Source organism: Trachemys scripta, chromosome 1 (assembly GCF_013100865.1).
Source record: "Trachemys scripta elegans isolate TJP31775 chromosome 1, CAS_Tse_1.0, whole genome shotgun sequence".
Classification (NCBI taxonomy): domain Eukaryota; kingdom Metazoa; phylum Chordata; order Testudines; family Emydidae; genus Trachemys; species Trachemys scripta.
The window spans coordinates 252,845,637-252,859,085 of record NC_048298.1 but is presented as its reverse complement, the minus strand read 5'-3'; the positions used below and the strand labels follow the sequence as shown (position 1 = coordinate 252,859,085).

At 45.7% G+C, this 13,449-nt stretch overlaps 1 protein-coding gene across 1 annotated transcript in view; it reads right to left on the bottom strand.

The window, feature by feature from the left end:
- Window positions 1–2,743: 2,743 nt before the first annotated feature.
- The window catches only part of DCT (dopachrome tautomerase), a 29,094-nt gene continuing 18,388 nt past the window's right edge, over window positions 2,744–13,449 (bottom strand). The window contains exons 7-8 of the mRNA XM_034759338.1: window positions 4,097–4,298; window positions 2,744–2,925 (exon numbers count right to left, since the gene is read on the bottom strand). Of these exons, the coding sequence (XP_034615229.1) occupies window positions 2,744–2,925; window positions 4,097–4,298 (384 nt within the window). The remainder of the gene's footprint in view (window positions 2,926–4,096; window positions 4,299–13,449) is intronic.

The following is a 13,449-nucleotide window of genomic DNA, read 5'->3' as shown; positions in this document are numbered from 1 at the left end:
GTCCTTTAACATGCCAAATGTTTATTCAGCTAGTTAAAACAGAGATTAATTTTTCTAGAAATCAACACAGTAAATTGTACCATAAAAGATACCATAGGTAAAGCATAGCAGTGAGTAGTTCCAACAATATAACGTACTATCCACTGAAGCCTACAAGATCCATCCAGGACTTAATAAATTATGGGAACAGAGGTGATCTCAAGAACATATGGCAAAACCCTGATACAAATGCAATATTAAGCCAAGTTACTTACAGGCTAGTGAAGAAAGCAAGAGGGAAGAGTGGGAAATACCAAATCCTGTTTTAATCCTCCTCCCATACCCAGAGGCTTGGAAAACTAAAGAGCATTTCAGTCATTCCAGGTGAGGGGCTTAATTTCTGCATCCTACACTTTGAAAAATGTTTTAGGACTAATTTGTTCAATACTCAAGAGTAACATTTTTTCAAGTCACTAATGTAGGAGAATCTGTATAGGTTGAAATGAAAAGAGACTACAAAATTTAGAGGGAAATTTGAAATACCGGACTCCTTCTCTAGCTGACATTGTTCAGTAGAGGAAGCCTATGAGAGAACTTACTAGAGCTAAATTCTTCCTGGTGTGAGGATTTAGCTGTTGAGGCTGTAAAATAACATGCTATTCCATAATGTGAATGAATATATAAAGTGCCAGTGACATGTGCCAATATTACACGGGTAGGGAAGGGCAGCAGCTGGAGTAACAAAAGACTGAAAATGTTTTTGCTCTCTACTGCTGCCTGTAGAGAGGACCTATGCCTGCCAATGGGGGGTAGGGGGGCAGAGTGAGGGCAGCCAGCTTCAGCAGTGTAACTGAGCATGTTCAAAAAGAACAGAATAAATTTGTTAGTCTTTAAGGTGCCACAAGTACTCCTGTTCTTTTTGCGGATACAAACTAACATGGCTGCTACTCTGAAACCTGAGCATGTTCAGTCCATGTGAGCATTAGGGTTGCCAGATGTCTGGTTTTTGACTGGAACATCCGGTCGAAAAGGGACCCTGGCGGCTCCGGTCAGCACTGCTGCCCAGGCCATTAAAGTCCATTTGGCAGCGCAGCAGGACTAAGGCAGGCTCCCTACATGGCTCCGCTCAGCTCCTAGGACGTGATGACATGTCCCTTGGTTTCTAGGCAGAGGCACAGCAGGGGTGATTCTGTGCACTGCCCCCACCCCGAGCGCCGTCTCTGCAGTGTCCATTGGCCAGGAACCACATCCAATGGGAGCTGCAGGAGTGGTGCCTGTGTGCAGAAGCAGTGTGCACTGCACTGCGCTGCCTGACTGTACCTCTGCCTCGGAGCCGAGGGACATGTCGCCGCTTCTGGGGAGCCACCTGAAGTAAGCGCCACCCTGAGCCCAGACCCCGAACCCTCTCCTATGCACCAACCCCCTGTCCCAGCTCAGAACCCCCTCCCACATCCTGAACCACTCATTTCTGGCCCCATCCCAGAGCCCGCACCCCCAGCCGGAGCCCTCACCCCCTCCTGCCCCCCCAATTCCCTGCTCCAGCCTGTAAAAATGAGCAAGTGAGGATGAGGGAGAGTGAGTGATGGGGGGACGTGGAGTGGAGCAGGGGTGGGACTTTGGGGAAAGGGTGGGGCAAGGTGGAGCAAGGGTGTTCAGTTTTGTGCGATTAGATAATTGGCAACCCTAGTGAGCATGCTCAGTAAAAGCTAAGCAGCAAATCTGGGGTGGGGATGGGATCCTGCGTCTCCCCCCCCGCCCCCCGATGTGTCGCCTCTGTCTGCTGGGATTGGCCTTAACAGTTCTGTGAGGCCATTTGGGAAGGACCACATGGGGTCCTACATATCTATGATCTAATTTCTGCCATCCATACACAAACACACATTCACTCCTGCTTCTCTGGTACTCATAACACTGCCATCTCCTGACAATTTCCTGAAAATCCTCAACCATTTCAGCTGTGTCTGACACCCACCACCCCCCCACACACCTCTTTCCTCTCAGCATAGTCTGAGAAGTTTCCATGTGCAGAAGGGCAGGTGCAGGATTCAGGCTCTGCCACAGGCCCCTGGTGTGTCTGTTTAGTTAGAAATGAATTCCTGCTCATTACTTACTTGGACATGGGGAATTTGAATTAGGGAGTTTCCTGGTGTTTATTTTAGTTCTTATGCAATTTAAATTAAGAGCTCATTCTGTGGCTTAAACTGTCCCCACATATTCCTTAAAATATACCATCTAGCCACACCCCCAGAAGAGCATTTGCAGAATCGTACGTGGAATATTTGAGTCCTTTTTTTAAAGCAACATCACTTACTTGCAATATTGTTTTATTCCTGTATATAAATCTACTATCCAAAGATATATAGTCAATGAAATTCTGCCTATCACAGTACTGTTAGTTTAGAAAAATATTTAGGAAAAATATTTGCATTTGTCTTTGTTTTTCTTTTTTTCTGGCTTCAGGATTCTCCGATGATGTGATCCAAACCTGGGCATCACAAACTACAAACAATCTTTGGCAACAGGAAAACTCTATCCTGGCTTAGGCTGTACATGTACCTCGTATGTTGTTTCAAAATGTTTGAAGACATGAGACTGATGATCCCAAATGACAGGAAAAGTACAGGTCCACTGAGATGAGAACAATGTAGCTAGCTGTCTAGCAAAGGAATGTGGGTCAAGTTGTTAGTTCAGCACTTGGCTGAGAGTTGAACAACTAATCAGGTTAATTTCCTACAGGTAAATCTGATGACGCAATGCTACAGCACTAGGCCTCTTCTGTATAATTTTTTTTGCTGAATCTTGCATTCATCAGTGGTTCAAAACCTTTTCTGTTTCTTCTGTGCTGAAAGAGTGCAAGCAGCATAATTAGTACAACTGAAGCTATCAGTGCTCCTCCAATAGTGGATCCAACCGTAATAGCCCAAGCATGTGTTTCTTCAAGTGAATCTGTAAATACAGAAACAATGTCTGAGTTATAGAATGGGAATAATTTTGTTGTAAAATCACAAAGGAGGAGGAGCAAATATTAGACTTTAACAACAGTAGGATTATTATTACTTGTATTGCCATAGCACCCAAAGGCCGCAGTGAGGGTCAGGGCTCCATTGTGTAGGCAATGTGCAAACATACAATAAAACACAATCCTTGCTGCAAGCGTTTATAATCTAATGTAAAACTAGATACAAGAAGCGAGTGTAACAAATGAAAGGAATGAGACAGGAAGGACAATGGAAAGAGGGACAGGAGCACATAGTTAAAAAGCCTCGCGATGGACAATTTGCAAGTTTTGGGTCAGGATTTTATTTATTTAGGTAGCTTTGAGATAAATAAGGAAAAATGAATGATCTCAGCAATACTCACTAGTGTGAAGTGCTAGAACACAATATGTTTTTATCAATCCGTCCATCCCACCCCCACATGGCAGAACATCTTTACCTGGTCTTTTCACTGTCCCTTTCAGAAGATTATTTTGGGTAAAATATTCAGAAGCATCTCAGTGATTTTGAAGCCAAAGAGTATGTCTATACAGCAGAAAAAGACCTGCAGCAGCAAGTCGCAGAACCCGGGTCATCTGACTCGGCCTTGCGGGGCTCTGCTGTGGGGCTAAAAATAGCAGTATAGACATTTGGGCTCAGGCTGGAGTCCAGCCTCTAGGACCCTCCCAACTCCCTAGCTTTCAGAATCTGGACTCCAGTCTAAGCCCGAATAGCTACACTGCTAGTTTTATCCCCTACAGTGTGAGCCTGACCCATGCTCTGAGACTTGCTGCTCCTATTTTTGGGGGGGTTGATTTTTTTGCAGTGTAGCTGTACCTAAGTCTCATTTTCAAAAGTGACTACGTCTCTTTTGAAAATGGGCACTTAGACTTCTAAGTCACTTACGCATTTCTGACAATTTTACCCTATGTATTCCTGATGTCAGTTACTGCCATCTTCTCCCTACACTGACTTTCAGTGAGACTTGGGCCCCTTGGTTCCTTAAGCCCTTTTTGAAAAATGTGACTTAGGTGCTTATGAAAATGTTGCTCTTAATGCTCAGTTATCTGAAGATCTTTATGTGAAAAGTTGAGTGGCCCAGTCTCTTACTCTGCAATTCCTTTAGCACTTCTGTTAGTTACCTGGCAGGTCAATGGCATAGCTGTAGCCAAGTTGTTCTGCAGCTCGAAAGAGTTGAGCGTTGGTCACAGGAGGGAAGAAAGGGACCATGTTGAACATCCTGTTGTGCCCAATAGGGGCCAGCTCTAGAGGCCAAGCATTGTCAGAGGGGTTAAATTGTTTCATCCACTCATCAAAGATGGCATCCGTAAAAGAATGAAGGACCTGTCAATTCAATACACACACACACACACACATAAACACCTTTCTGGTTCCAACAGCTTCCAACATTTTGTGCTTTTAAAAGAATCCCCAGGACACAATCGGTTTGGAAGTAGGAAATATCAGTAAATATCACAAATTAGGCGTGCGGACGCTGTCGCACTGAAGAGTGCTGAACTCCCTAGAAGCTGGATTGGCCCCTTGTCATCTGCCCTTCACTTTGCTGCGCTGCCTCAGGAGCCCAGCAAGGCCCAAGCTACGACTCACCAAGTGTCACAATTTAGTCCCATCGGGGAAGGAAGCTTGGCCGTTTCTTCTCCTCATGCACCTACTTTCCCCAAGGTGGTGGGGCAGCAGTGTTGACCAGTGTACTGAGAGAGCAGAGCCTTGGTTCTGCTGGCTCCCTCACCATGACAGCCCACTCCCTGCCCATCTGTGCCGGCTGTAGAGTAGCAACCTGGTGGCGACTGTTAGCTCCATATAATGTAACCTGCAATGCAAGTAGCCCATTCATTGAGCAGGGGATGTATATTCCCCTACATGGGCTCATAAAACAGTTTAAAATTGAGCCCTAATCTAAGACAAAGATTAAAGAGAAATGAGGGCCAGACTTTCCAGCCCACTGGATCAGCCTTTCACTGGTAAGGGCAGGGAAGCTAAGTTGGTCTGGTTTACATGCCACGGAGCCAGTAAAAGGTATTACCAAGATGTCAATTGAAGTAGGACGGGGGCTGTTTTATTATACACAGGTGTGTTTCTTGCTACACTGCTCCCTCTGACCCTAGAAGTCTGAGTTACACCAAACTGGACAATCTTAGGGTGCGTCTGGAAGGTGTGATTCCCAGCTCACGCCGACATAGCCGAGCTAGCTCTGCATTTCAAAATGTATCCGTAGTGGCACAGGTGGCTGCTCAGCCTGGCCACTCCAAGTATAATCCCACCCGGCCCCCTGAGTACATAGTCAGACAGATACCCTGAGCTGCCAGCTGTCTTGCGGCAGCCATGCTGCTACTTTTAGGCACTAGCTCAAGTAGCGCTAGCATGGCTACGTCTCCACAAGCTGGGAGTGTGTTATCATTCATGATAACACATGAAAACAAAATAAGGCACCAAAAAAGAGTGAGACATAATGTAGACGTACTCCTAGGCTTTCTGCGACTCATACTAAGTGGACCAAATTCCAAGGAGATGTGTAAAGGGTGGAGGGTGCCAGTTACACCTTGGTAAGTGGATATGAGTCTAAAAACCAAGTCTAGGAGAGTCTCTATGAAGTCTAAGTGGGTGTAACATACATGTTTTAGGGGCCAATGAGGGTGTAAATTACATCAACTTATTCCCTTTCTCAACTTAAACTCGCTTATGAATTTGGCCATAGGAGTCCTCACTCTTTAGGTTTTAGTCTTCAGGAAACAGTCTTCCAATTAGCATTGCTAACCCTCCCAGAACTTCTGATGCAGCAAAGACACAAAAAACAAATTATTCTGCACTTTAAAAAAAATTCTCTGGAAACAGAAGGTCCCGATGAACTGGAAAAGAGCTTAGGTGATCTCTGTATGTGGGCAAGAAGAAGATCTGGAAAGTGGTCTGTCAAATCAATAATGCCAAGTTCGAAACACTTCAGCTATGGTACAAAAGATTCAGGAGCTGCCAGGGAAGAACAGCGTTGTCCAGTGTTGTTTAATGTGAGCTATTTTCTCCTCACTGCAATTTTTGAAATGCATAGTTTTCCATTCTCTTTTCTTGTTTTCCCTCCTCACTAATTTTCTCTCTGAGTGCTCAGCACATTTGAAAATCAGGCCACTTATTTAGGTGCCTAAAAACCTTAAATCTAGGCACTCACTTTTGCAAAGCTTGGCCTAGGAGTTTATGACTTTGGGTTAAAACGGGCTGAGCTCAGCCTTTCAAATGCAAGTATTTCTTCAGCGAGTAAGTTTTTGGTTAGCCACCAGAGGGAGCCCATACACTCCAGAGAAAGAGAGACTCTCAAAATGGACATATAGCAGGGAGGAAGAGGGGTTTAGAACAAAGTTTACAAAAACGTTTAGAACATCCAATCCTTTTCAACATAATGACAATTCTGAGTTTCCTTAAGCTGAGCTACTAATAGAGAAGTACTTCATCCTTGGCTGTTCCGGCATGCTCAGATAGCAACGGTAGCAAGACTCTTTGGGCTAGATCAGGAGTAGGCAACCTATCACACGCGTGCCGAAGGCGGCACACGAGCTGATTTTTCAGTGGCACTCACACTGCCCAGATCCTGGCCACCGGTCTGGGGGGCTCTGCATTTTAATTTAATTTTCAAAGAGGCTTCTTAAACATTTTAAAAACCTTATTTACTTTACATACAACAGTAGTTTAGTTCTATATTACAGACTTCTAGAAAGAGACCTTCTAAAAACGTTAAAATGTATTACTGACACGCGAAACCTTATATTACAGTGAATAAATGAAGACTCAGCACACCACTTCTGAAAGGTTGCCAACCCCTGGGCTAGATTCACAAAAGGACTTAGGTGTCCCAGAATTAGGCTTCACTGGAATTCACAAAGGCCTGACTCGGCTGCCCCCAAAGTCTGCAAGCACCCCTATTTTTGTAATTAAAGTTCCTTAAACACCATGGTTCCGGCTCTGAGCACTGCAGCCCCACACCTGTCATCTGCATGCCTAAGACCAAGGCCAGTTGGGGGGTGTGGGGGAGGGCAGGAAGGCCATTTGGCCTGGGCCTGAAGCTCAAAGGGGGCCTCAATTTTAGACACTTGTTAATTTTTTGACATTTGATAAGTTTCACAACTTGTTTTTATGTGCATCCCTATTGGACCAGAAAAGCATTTGTTAAATAAAAAAGTATTCAAATTATGTCTCACTCTTTTTTGGTGCCTTATTTTGTTTTCATGTGTTATCATTTTTAATTTTTATTATGGCTAGGGGCCTCAAAGCTGGAAGTGGTCCGGGCCTCTCTGGACCTCTGAGAGGGTCTGCCTACGCCCCAGACAGTGCAGTAACAAGGGGCAGATTAGCTCATCCACTTATTTTGCCTGCAGGGCCCAATCAAGTAAGCATGCTCAAAGCTCACCTACCAGATCAGGGCCCTGTGGAGGAAGACACCTTCCCTCTTAACTTTTAGCCCAGTGGTTAGAGTATTAATCTGGGGTGTCCCCACTTCACTTGAGGGGAACAGGAATTTGACCTCGCCTCTGCCTCCTCTCAGGAAGTGCTGTAACTACTGAGCTATGGGATATTCCGATTTGATTCTCCCTCAACCTTCTCCTTTTGAAGCTGCTCTACTTTGGCTAAATCATGAAAGAGCAATGAGAGCAGGGGGCCTGGACCCTTGGTCTCCCAGGTGAGTGTTATAGCCAATTGGCAACAGAGTCCTTCTCGCACTTGCTCTCTCTCTCTCTCTCACTTGCTGGCCCCATGATTCTTCCATTATTTATCCACAGTGGAACGGCTTCAAGATTAGGACAGAAAAAGCAAGTGGGAGAATGACTCTGTAGTCTGGTGATTAGCACACTCACCTGGGAGGCCCAGGTTCCAGCCCCCTCCTGTAATGACTTTTTAAAATTAAGTATCAGAGGGGTAGCCATGTTAGTCTGGATTTGTAAAAAGCAACAAAGAGTCCTGTGGCACCTTAAAGACTAGCAGATGTATTGGAGCATAAGCTTGCATGGGTGAATACCCACTTCGTCAGACGCATGATGTATTCACCCATGAAAGCTTATGCTCCAATACATCTGTTAGTCTTTAAGGTGCCACAGGACTCTTTGTTGCTTTTTAAAATTAGTTATCCAAAGCATCAACAGGAGAGACTTGGGGAGCCTCACGTCAGACTATCCCATAGCCCAGTGGCTAGTGCACTCACCTGTGAGGTAACAGATCTTTGTTGAAATGCCTTTTCCCCTCACATGTAGAGGGGACTTTAACTGAGGGGGGGGGAGTGGTGTCTCACATCCCAGGTGAATACCCTCACCACTGGGCTGAAAGTTATGAGGGAGCTCCTGCTTCTCCTCCCACCCCTGCCTAATGCCAAGAGAGGGTTTGCAGCTGAGAATGCTAAGCAGAGGGAGCTGCCTTCCTACATCCTAGACTTGGGCACCTATCTCTGAGAGAGGGCAGGGCTTAGCACACACCCCTTGGCTTAGCATTGCCCAGTGGCTAGCTTACGCGAGGAGCCACCTAGCATGCTGGCTGTTGTGAACCCCATTCATTGTATAGGGAGCCTCGATGCCAAACTCAGGCTTTGTGAATCCCAGTGATTTTCTAGGCACCTAAATGTCACCACTCCTAAGTTTCTGTGTGAATCGAGCCTCTTCTTCCCCCCGTTCCCTACCTCCCCCCAGCACCTCTTACAGATGAAGCCCTTGCTACAGTTAGCCATGCTTGTGTCTTCTCAAGGTTAGACTATTGTACTGTGATCTATATGGGGTTTCCCTTTATCATTCAAAACCTTAAATTAGTTCAGAATGCGACTCCCCACCCGTTGAGCCGTGCTTCACGCTGAGAGAATGTTGCACTAGTGCTTCAGTGCCATTGTCCAGTGATGTGTAAGATGTTGGGTTTGGTTTATAAAGCCCTACCAAAATGGCTGAGAGGCAGTCTCTATCCCCTCTGCCACAGTTACAGTCAGCTCACAGGATTAGAAGGACAGAGAATGGCAGCACATTTTCCAATAAGCTCTTTGACTCTGGAACTCATTCCTCTCATTGGTCCAAAAGAACCTGCAAGCCTCAGCTATTATCTTAGGCTTCTGTGGTGGGTTGGGTTAAGCAACATGGTGTGGGAAAGAGTTCATTGATTTTGTCATAGTGCCAACTTACTGAGTTGCCGGGAGGAGCTCAACCCCCACTCTGCCCAGGCCTGGCCCCCACTCCACCCCTTCCTCCAAGCCACGCCCCCCCACCTCTTCCCACCCCCCCGCTCCTGCCCTTGCCCATCTCTTTCTGCTCCCTCCCCCACTTCTTCCTCCCCCCGTTCCTCTCCCCCCCCCAGCACCTCCTCCATGCTGCGGAACAGCTGATCCATGGTGCGCAGGAGGGTTGGGTGGGAGGGGGAGGCTCTGCTCCTTGGGTCACTGCTCCAGCCCCAGAGCACCCATGGAATCGGCACCTATATATTTTAAATATCTGAAAAAGTGCCCAGAGGATTGGGATGGTGTGGGGAGTCTTTTTAAATCAAAATTAAAGAAAAATATTATTTGGACTGTGATAGGCCCAAAAGGTAATTGGTGCTTTCCAAACAGAGAGGAGCACAATCCCTGCTGAAAAGAATATCCTTGCTGCTCTTTATTCTTTACAATGTTACAAGCAGTGTAAAGGTGCAGATAGCATCCAAATACCATAATAAGGTTCAACCATGTTTGTACATGTAAGCAGAGTCAGGATGAGCTCTACCCTGACATCTGGTGGTGAATTATGGCGAGTGTGGAAAAGAACTCCAGGGGCTGATCTTGTTTGCATAGGCACACCCACTCGCCTGGCATGAAACAACAGCAACTCAAAGTGGTTACTTTGGCTGGTGTGGGATCCCCAGTTTCTCTGTTATTGGGGCAGGAAGAATAAAGTTTTGTTACCCTGATTCTGTGAATCAAGGCCAGTGGAACTGTTGTATGACAGAAGGACTGAGTGAGTCCTTCACCATTACCTAAGTAGCATTTGCTTGTCAAGGGGCATGGGTTACAAAACCCAGTGAATTGAGAGAGGATGGGGGCAGGTATTTGTACCTGATGGTATGGGCCCCTCTCTGAGGGGTTGAAACACCAATTGCACTACCTCCTCTCTCCACTATTGAATGTCAGAGCTAACTTTGATTCCATTAGAAGTCTAGTTACAGACTGCTGAGCTGAATTCACTTTGGGCCAATGGTGCACTAGCACTGGGGCTCCCCTACTAAGAGCTGAAATCACAAAAGAGCTGAGATCACTGAGGCTGTGTTAACTAGTGAAGGAGCCTTAAGCTATATTGCTAAGCGGCTGGTGGAGCAGCTAGCAGAGTGGAGCCTTGCGGGACGGTTGGAGTGGAGCTGAGCAACTCACAGGTCGGGGAGCAGAGCGGCTGGAGGAGCAACTAGCAGAGCGGAGCCTTGTGGGAGCGGCCCAAGGGATGGCTGAAGTGGAGCAGAGCTGAGTGGCTCACAGGTCGGTGAGCAGAGTGGAGCAGCTGCCAGAGCAGTTCGTGGGACGGCGGGAGCAGCTCACGGGACAGCTGGTGGAGTGGAGCAGCTCGTGGTGAAGGCTGCGGCGGAACCCCGTTGGCCTCGGATCACGTAAGGTGCCCCTTAACACCCTGTTTGCCCCCCCCCCCGAACTCTGGGGCTGCGCTGACCCGGGGCCGAGACTTCGGGGGGGGGGGGGTTGCACTTTTGGGACTTTGGTGATCCTTGGGTTGCTGGTTTCAAGAACCCAAGGGAAAGGACACAGCCCAACTTGCTGGGGTGGGGGTTTTTTTGCTCATGGTTTGTGTTATGAATCCTGTTTGTGGTGTTTTTCCAATTTAATGCTGATGTCGTTTACCTCATGTTATTAAACATTTTCTGTTACACTCAGACTCCGTGCTTGCGAGAGGGGAAGTATTGCCTCTTAGAGGCACCCAGGGGGTGGTATGTAATTGTCCCAAGTCACTGGGTGGGGGCTCGAGCCGGTTTTGCATTGCGTTATTGAAACGGAACCCCTAGATACAGAACCCGGCCCTTGTTGCTGCCAACTTAGATGGGCAGAAGGGTTACATACAAATATCCCTCATCACTATATAAGTCATATACCATATAAAATAGGATGGAGGCCCCCCCTCCATTTTGCCTCTCCTCATGAACTTAAGATTCTGATCTCGCAATTGGATTGGAGAGGGCAGGTCCCTTCACTCACATGAAGCTCCTCTGAGGTCCCCCTGAGATTGCAGGATCAGGGTCTAACTCTTGTCTATACACCATTCTCTTCCACCCCCCTTACTGTGTACAGCATACTACACCAAATTAAACTCCTTTCCATCCACCTGATAACAGACCATTTATACCATGCCACGGCACCCCTGAATTTGGTCCAGAGTTTTCCAGAATAGTGCTGTTCGTACTACAAAGCACCTGCTAGAAAAAGTTGTAGCTAAGTCCATTTCAGACAACTATCCAGTACCAAGACAGGGGGCCACATTCATTACTGGTGTAATTATTGTCTTCAATAGCCACACTAGAAAACTTTGATCCGCAAACCACCTGATGAAAAGTAAGCCACTGTATAAAATAATAATATCATGAAATAAAGATTTTTCCTGTTTCAATTTTTTAAAATTGTGTTTCTTTTATTTTAAAACACAGCTACCCAGCAGGCATCTCATTTCAGCCGGTATCTGAACTAGCAATCACAGCTCACTGCTGACCCTCGTTCATTAAAAATCTAAATGTGTTTTCAAAAAGAGGCTTAGGAGTAAGATGTGAACGTCACTGAGGGATATAAAAACTCTGAGGGAAATAAATCGGAGAGCTACTACAGGGTCATTTAGGCTAATACCTACACACAATAATTATGGCTTCATCTACCAAAGGCAGCTAGCTCTAGAAACACGTAATATTAAAAAGCTTCTCAGTGAATTTGGCAAGAAGCCGTGTGGAGACAGAAATGTATAACAGGCTCAGCTACTGAAATTACATTTCTCATTGTTGTCTGATTCATTTTTAAAGTTCTGTGTTCTACTGAAGTACCAGTAAAATTATATGATTTTTATCCCCCAGAACACTCCAAAAATGAGATGTAGCTCCTCAGCCTATCCCAGTGAGCTGACTTTTAAATAAACAAATAAACTACTGACACAAACCCAGATTAAGTCTGATTTCAGTGAAAGTTAGGTGTGTAACTACTGCTGAGGATCTGGGCTTCGTATTCTAAAATATACAGTCCTACTCTCAAAATCTCCTTCTGCTGAGATATTGACAAGAATAAGATGAGCTAAATGTAAAATTAAAATTCAAGCTGTGTCAGACCAGCAACTCTTCCACTTTGAAGGGCTGCTGTTCTTCCCTAAAAGATGACTTAGCAGTTCTGCAGAAAAGGACCTGGGGATTACAGTGGATGAGAAGCTGGATATGAGTCAGCAGTGTGCCCTTGTTGCCAAGAAGGCTAACAGCATATTGGACTGCATTAGTAGGAGCATTGCCAGCAGATCAAGGGAAGTGACTATTCCCCTCTATTCGGCACTGATGAGGCCACACCTGGAGTATTGTGTCCAGTTTTGGTGCCCCAACTACAAAAGGGATGTGGAAAAATTGGAGAGAGTCCAGCGGAGGGCAACAAAAATGATTAGGGGGCTGGGGCACATGACTTATGAGGCGAAGCTGAGGGAACTGGGTTATTTAGGCTGCAGAAGAGAAGAGTGGGGGGGGGGATTTGATAGCAGCCTTCAAATACCTGAAGGAGGGTTCCAAAGAGGATGGAGTTTGGCTGTTCTCAGTGGTGGCAGATGACAGAACAAGAAGCAATGGTCTCAAGTTGCAGTAGGGGAGGTCTAGGTTGGATATTAGGAAACACTATTTCACTAGGAGGGTGGTGAAGCACTGGAATGGGTTACCTAGGGAGGTGGTGGAATCTCCATTCTTAGAGGTTTTTAAGGCCCAGCTTAACAAAGCCCTGGCTGGGATGATTTAGTTGGTGTTGGTCCTGCTTTGAGCAGGGGATTGGACTAGATGACCTCTTGAGGTCTCTTTCAACCCTAATATTCTATGACTTTGGATTGCACTAACTGTCTTGACAATTTGTCCCACTTTATTTAATTACTAGTAGATGTGGCAATATAAAATACAAGAGGAAAAACTTTTATTTTGTATTTGAAGTAGTCATTTTTAATCTAGGAACTTCACTACTTCTATCCTCCAAATTCTTGGTGAGAAAACTGCCTTAGAGGTGTTGTGACAATTGGGCCTTCAAATTTACCCTAATTGTGAGTTCAGCTGTAAAAAGTGAGTATAAGTTCATAAGATGTCACCATAACCTGTAACAATAAATGTTGATGGGACAAGATGCAAAAGTGTGACAGAAAGACTGGATTAGTCAAAACAAAATGACCTACTGATTTATTTCAAGGGCGGTGTTAAGATCATGCTTGGTAAACATATAAAATGTGGGACTAAAAATCAATGAACCAACATTGATGTGTCATAAACTAGGCCTAAT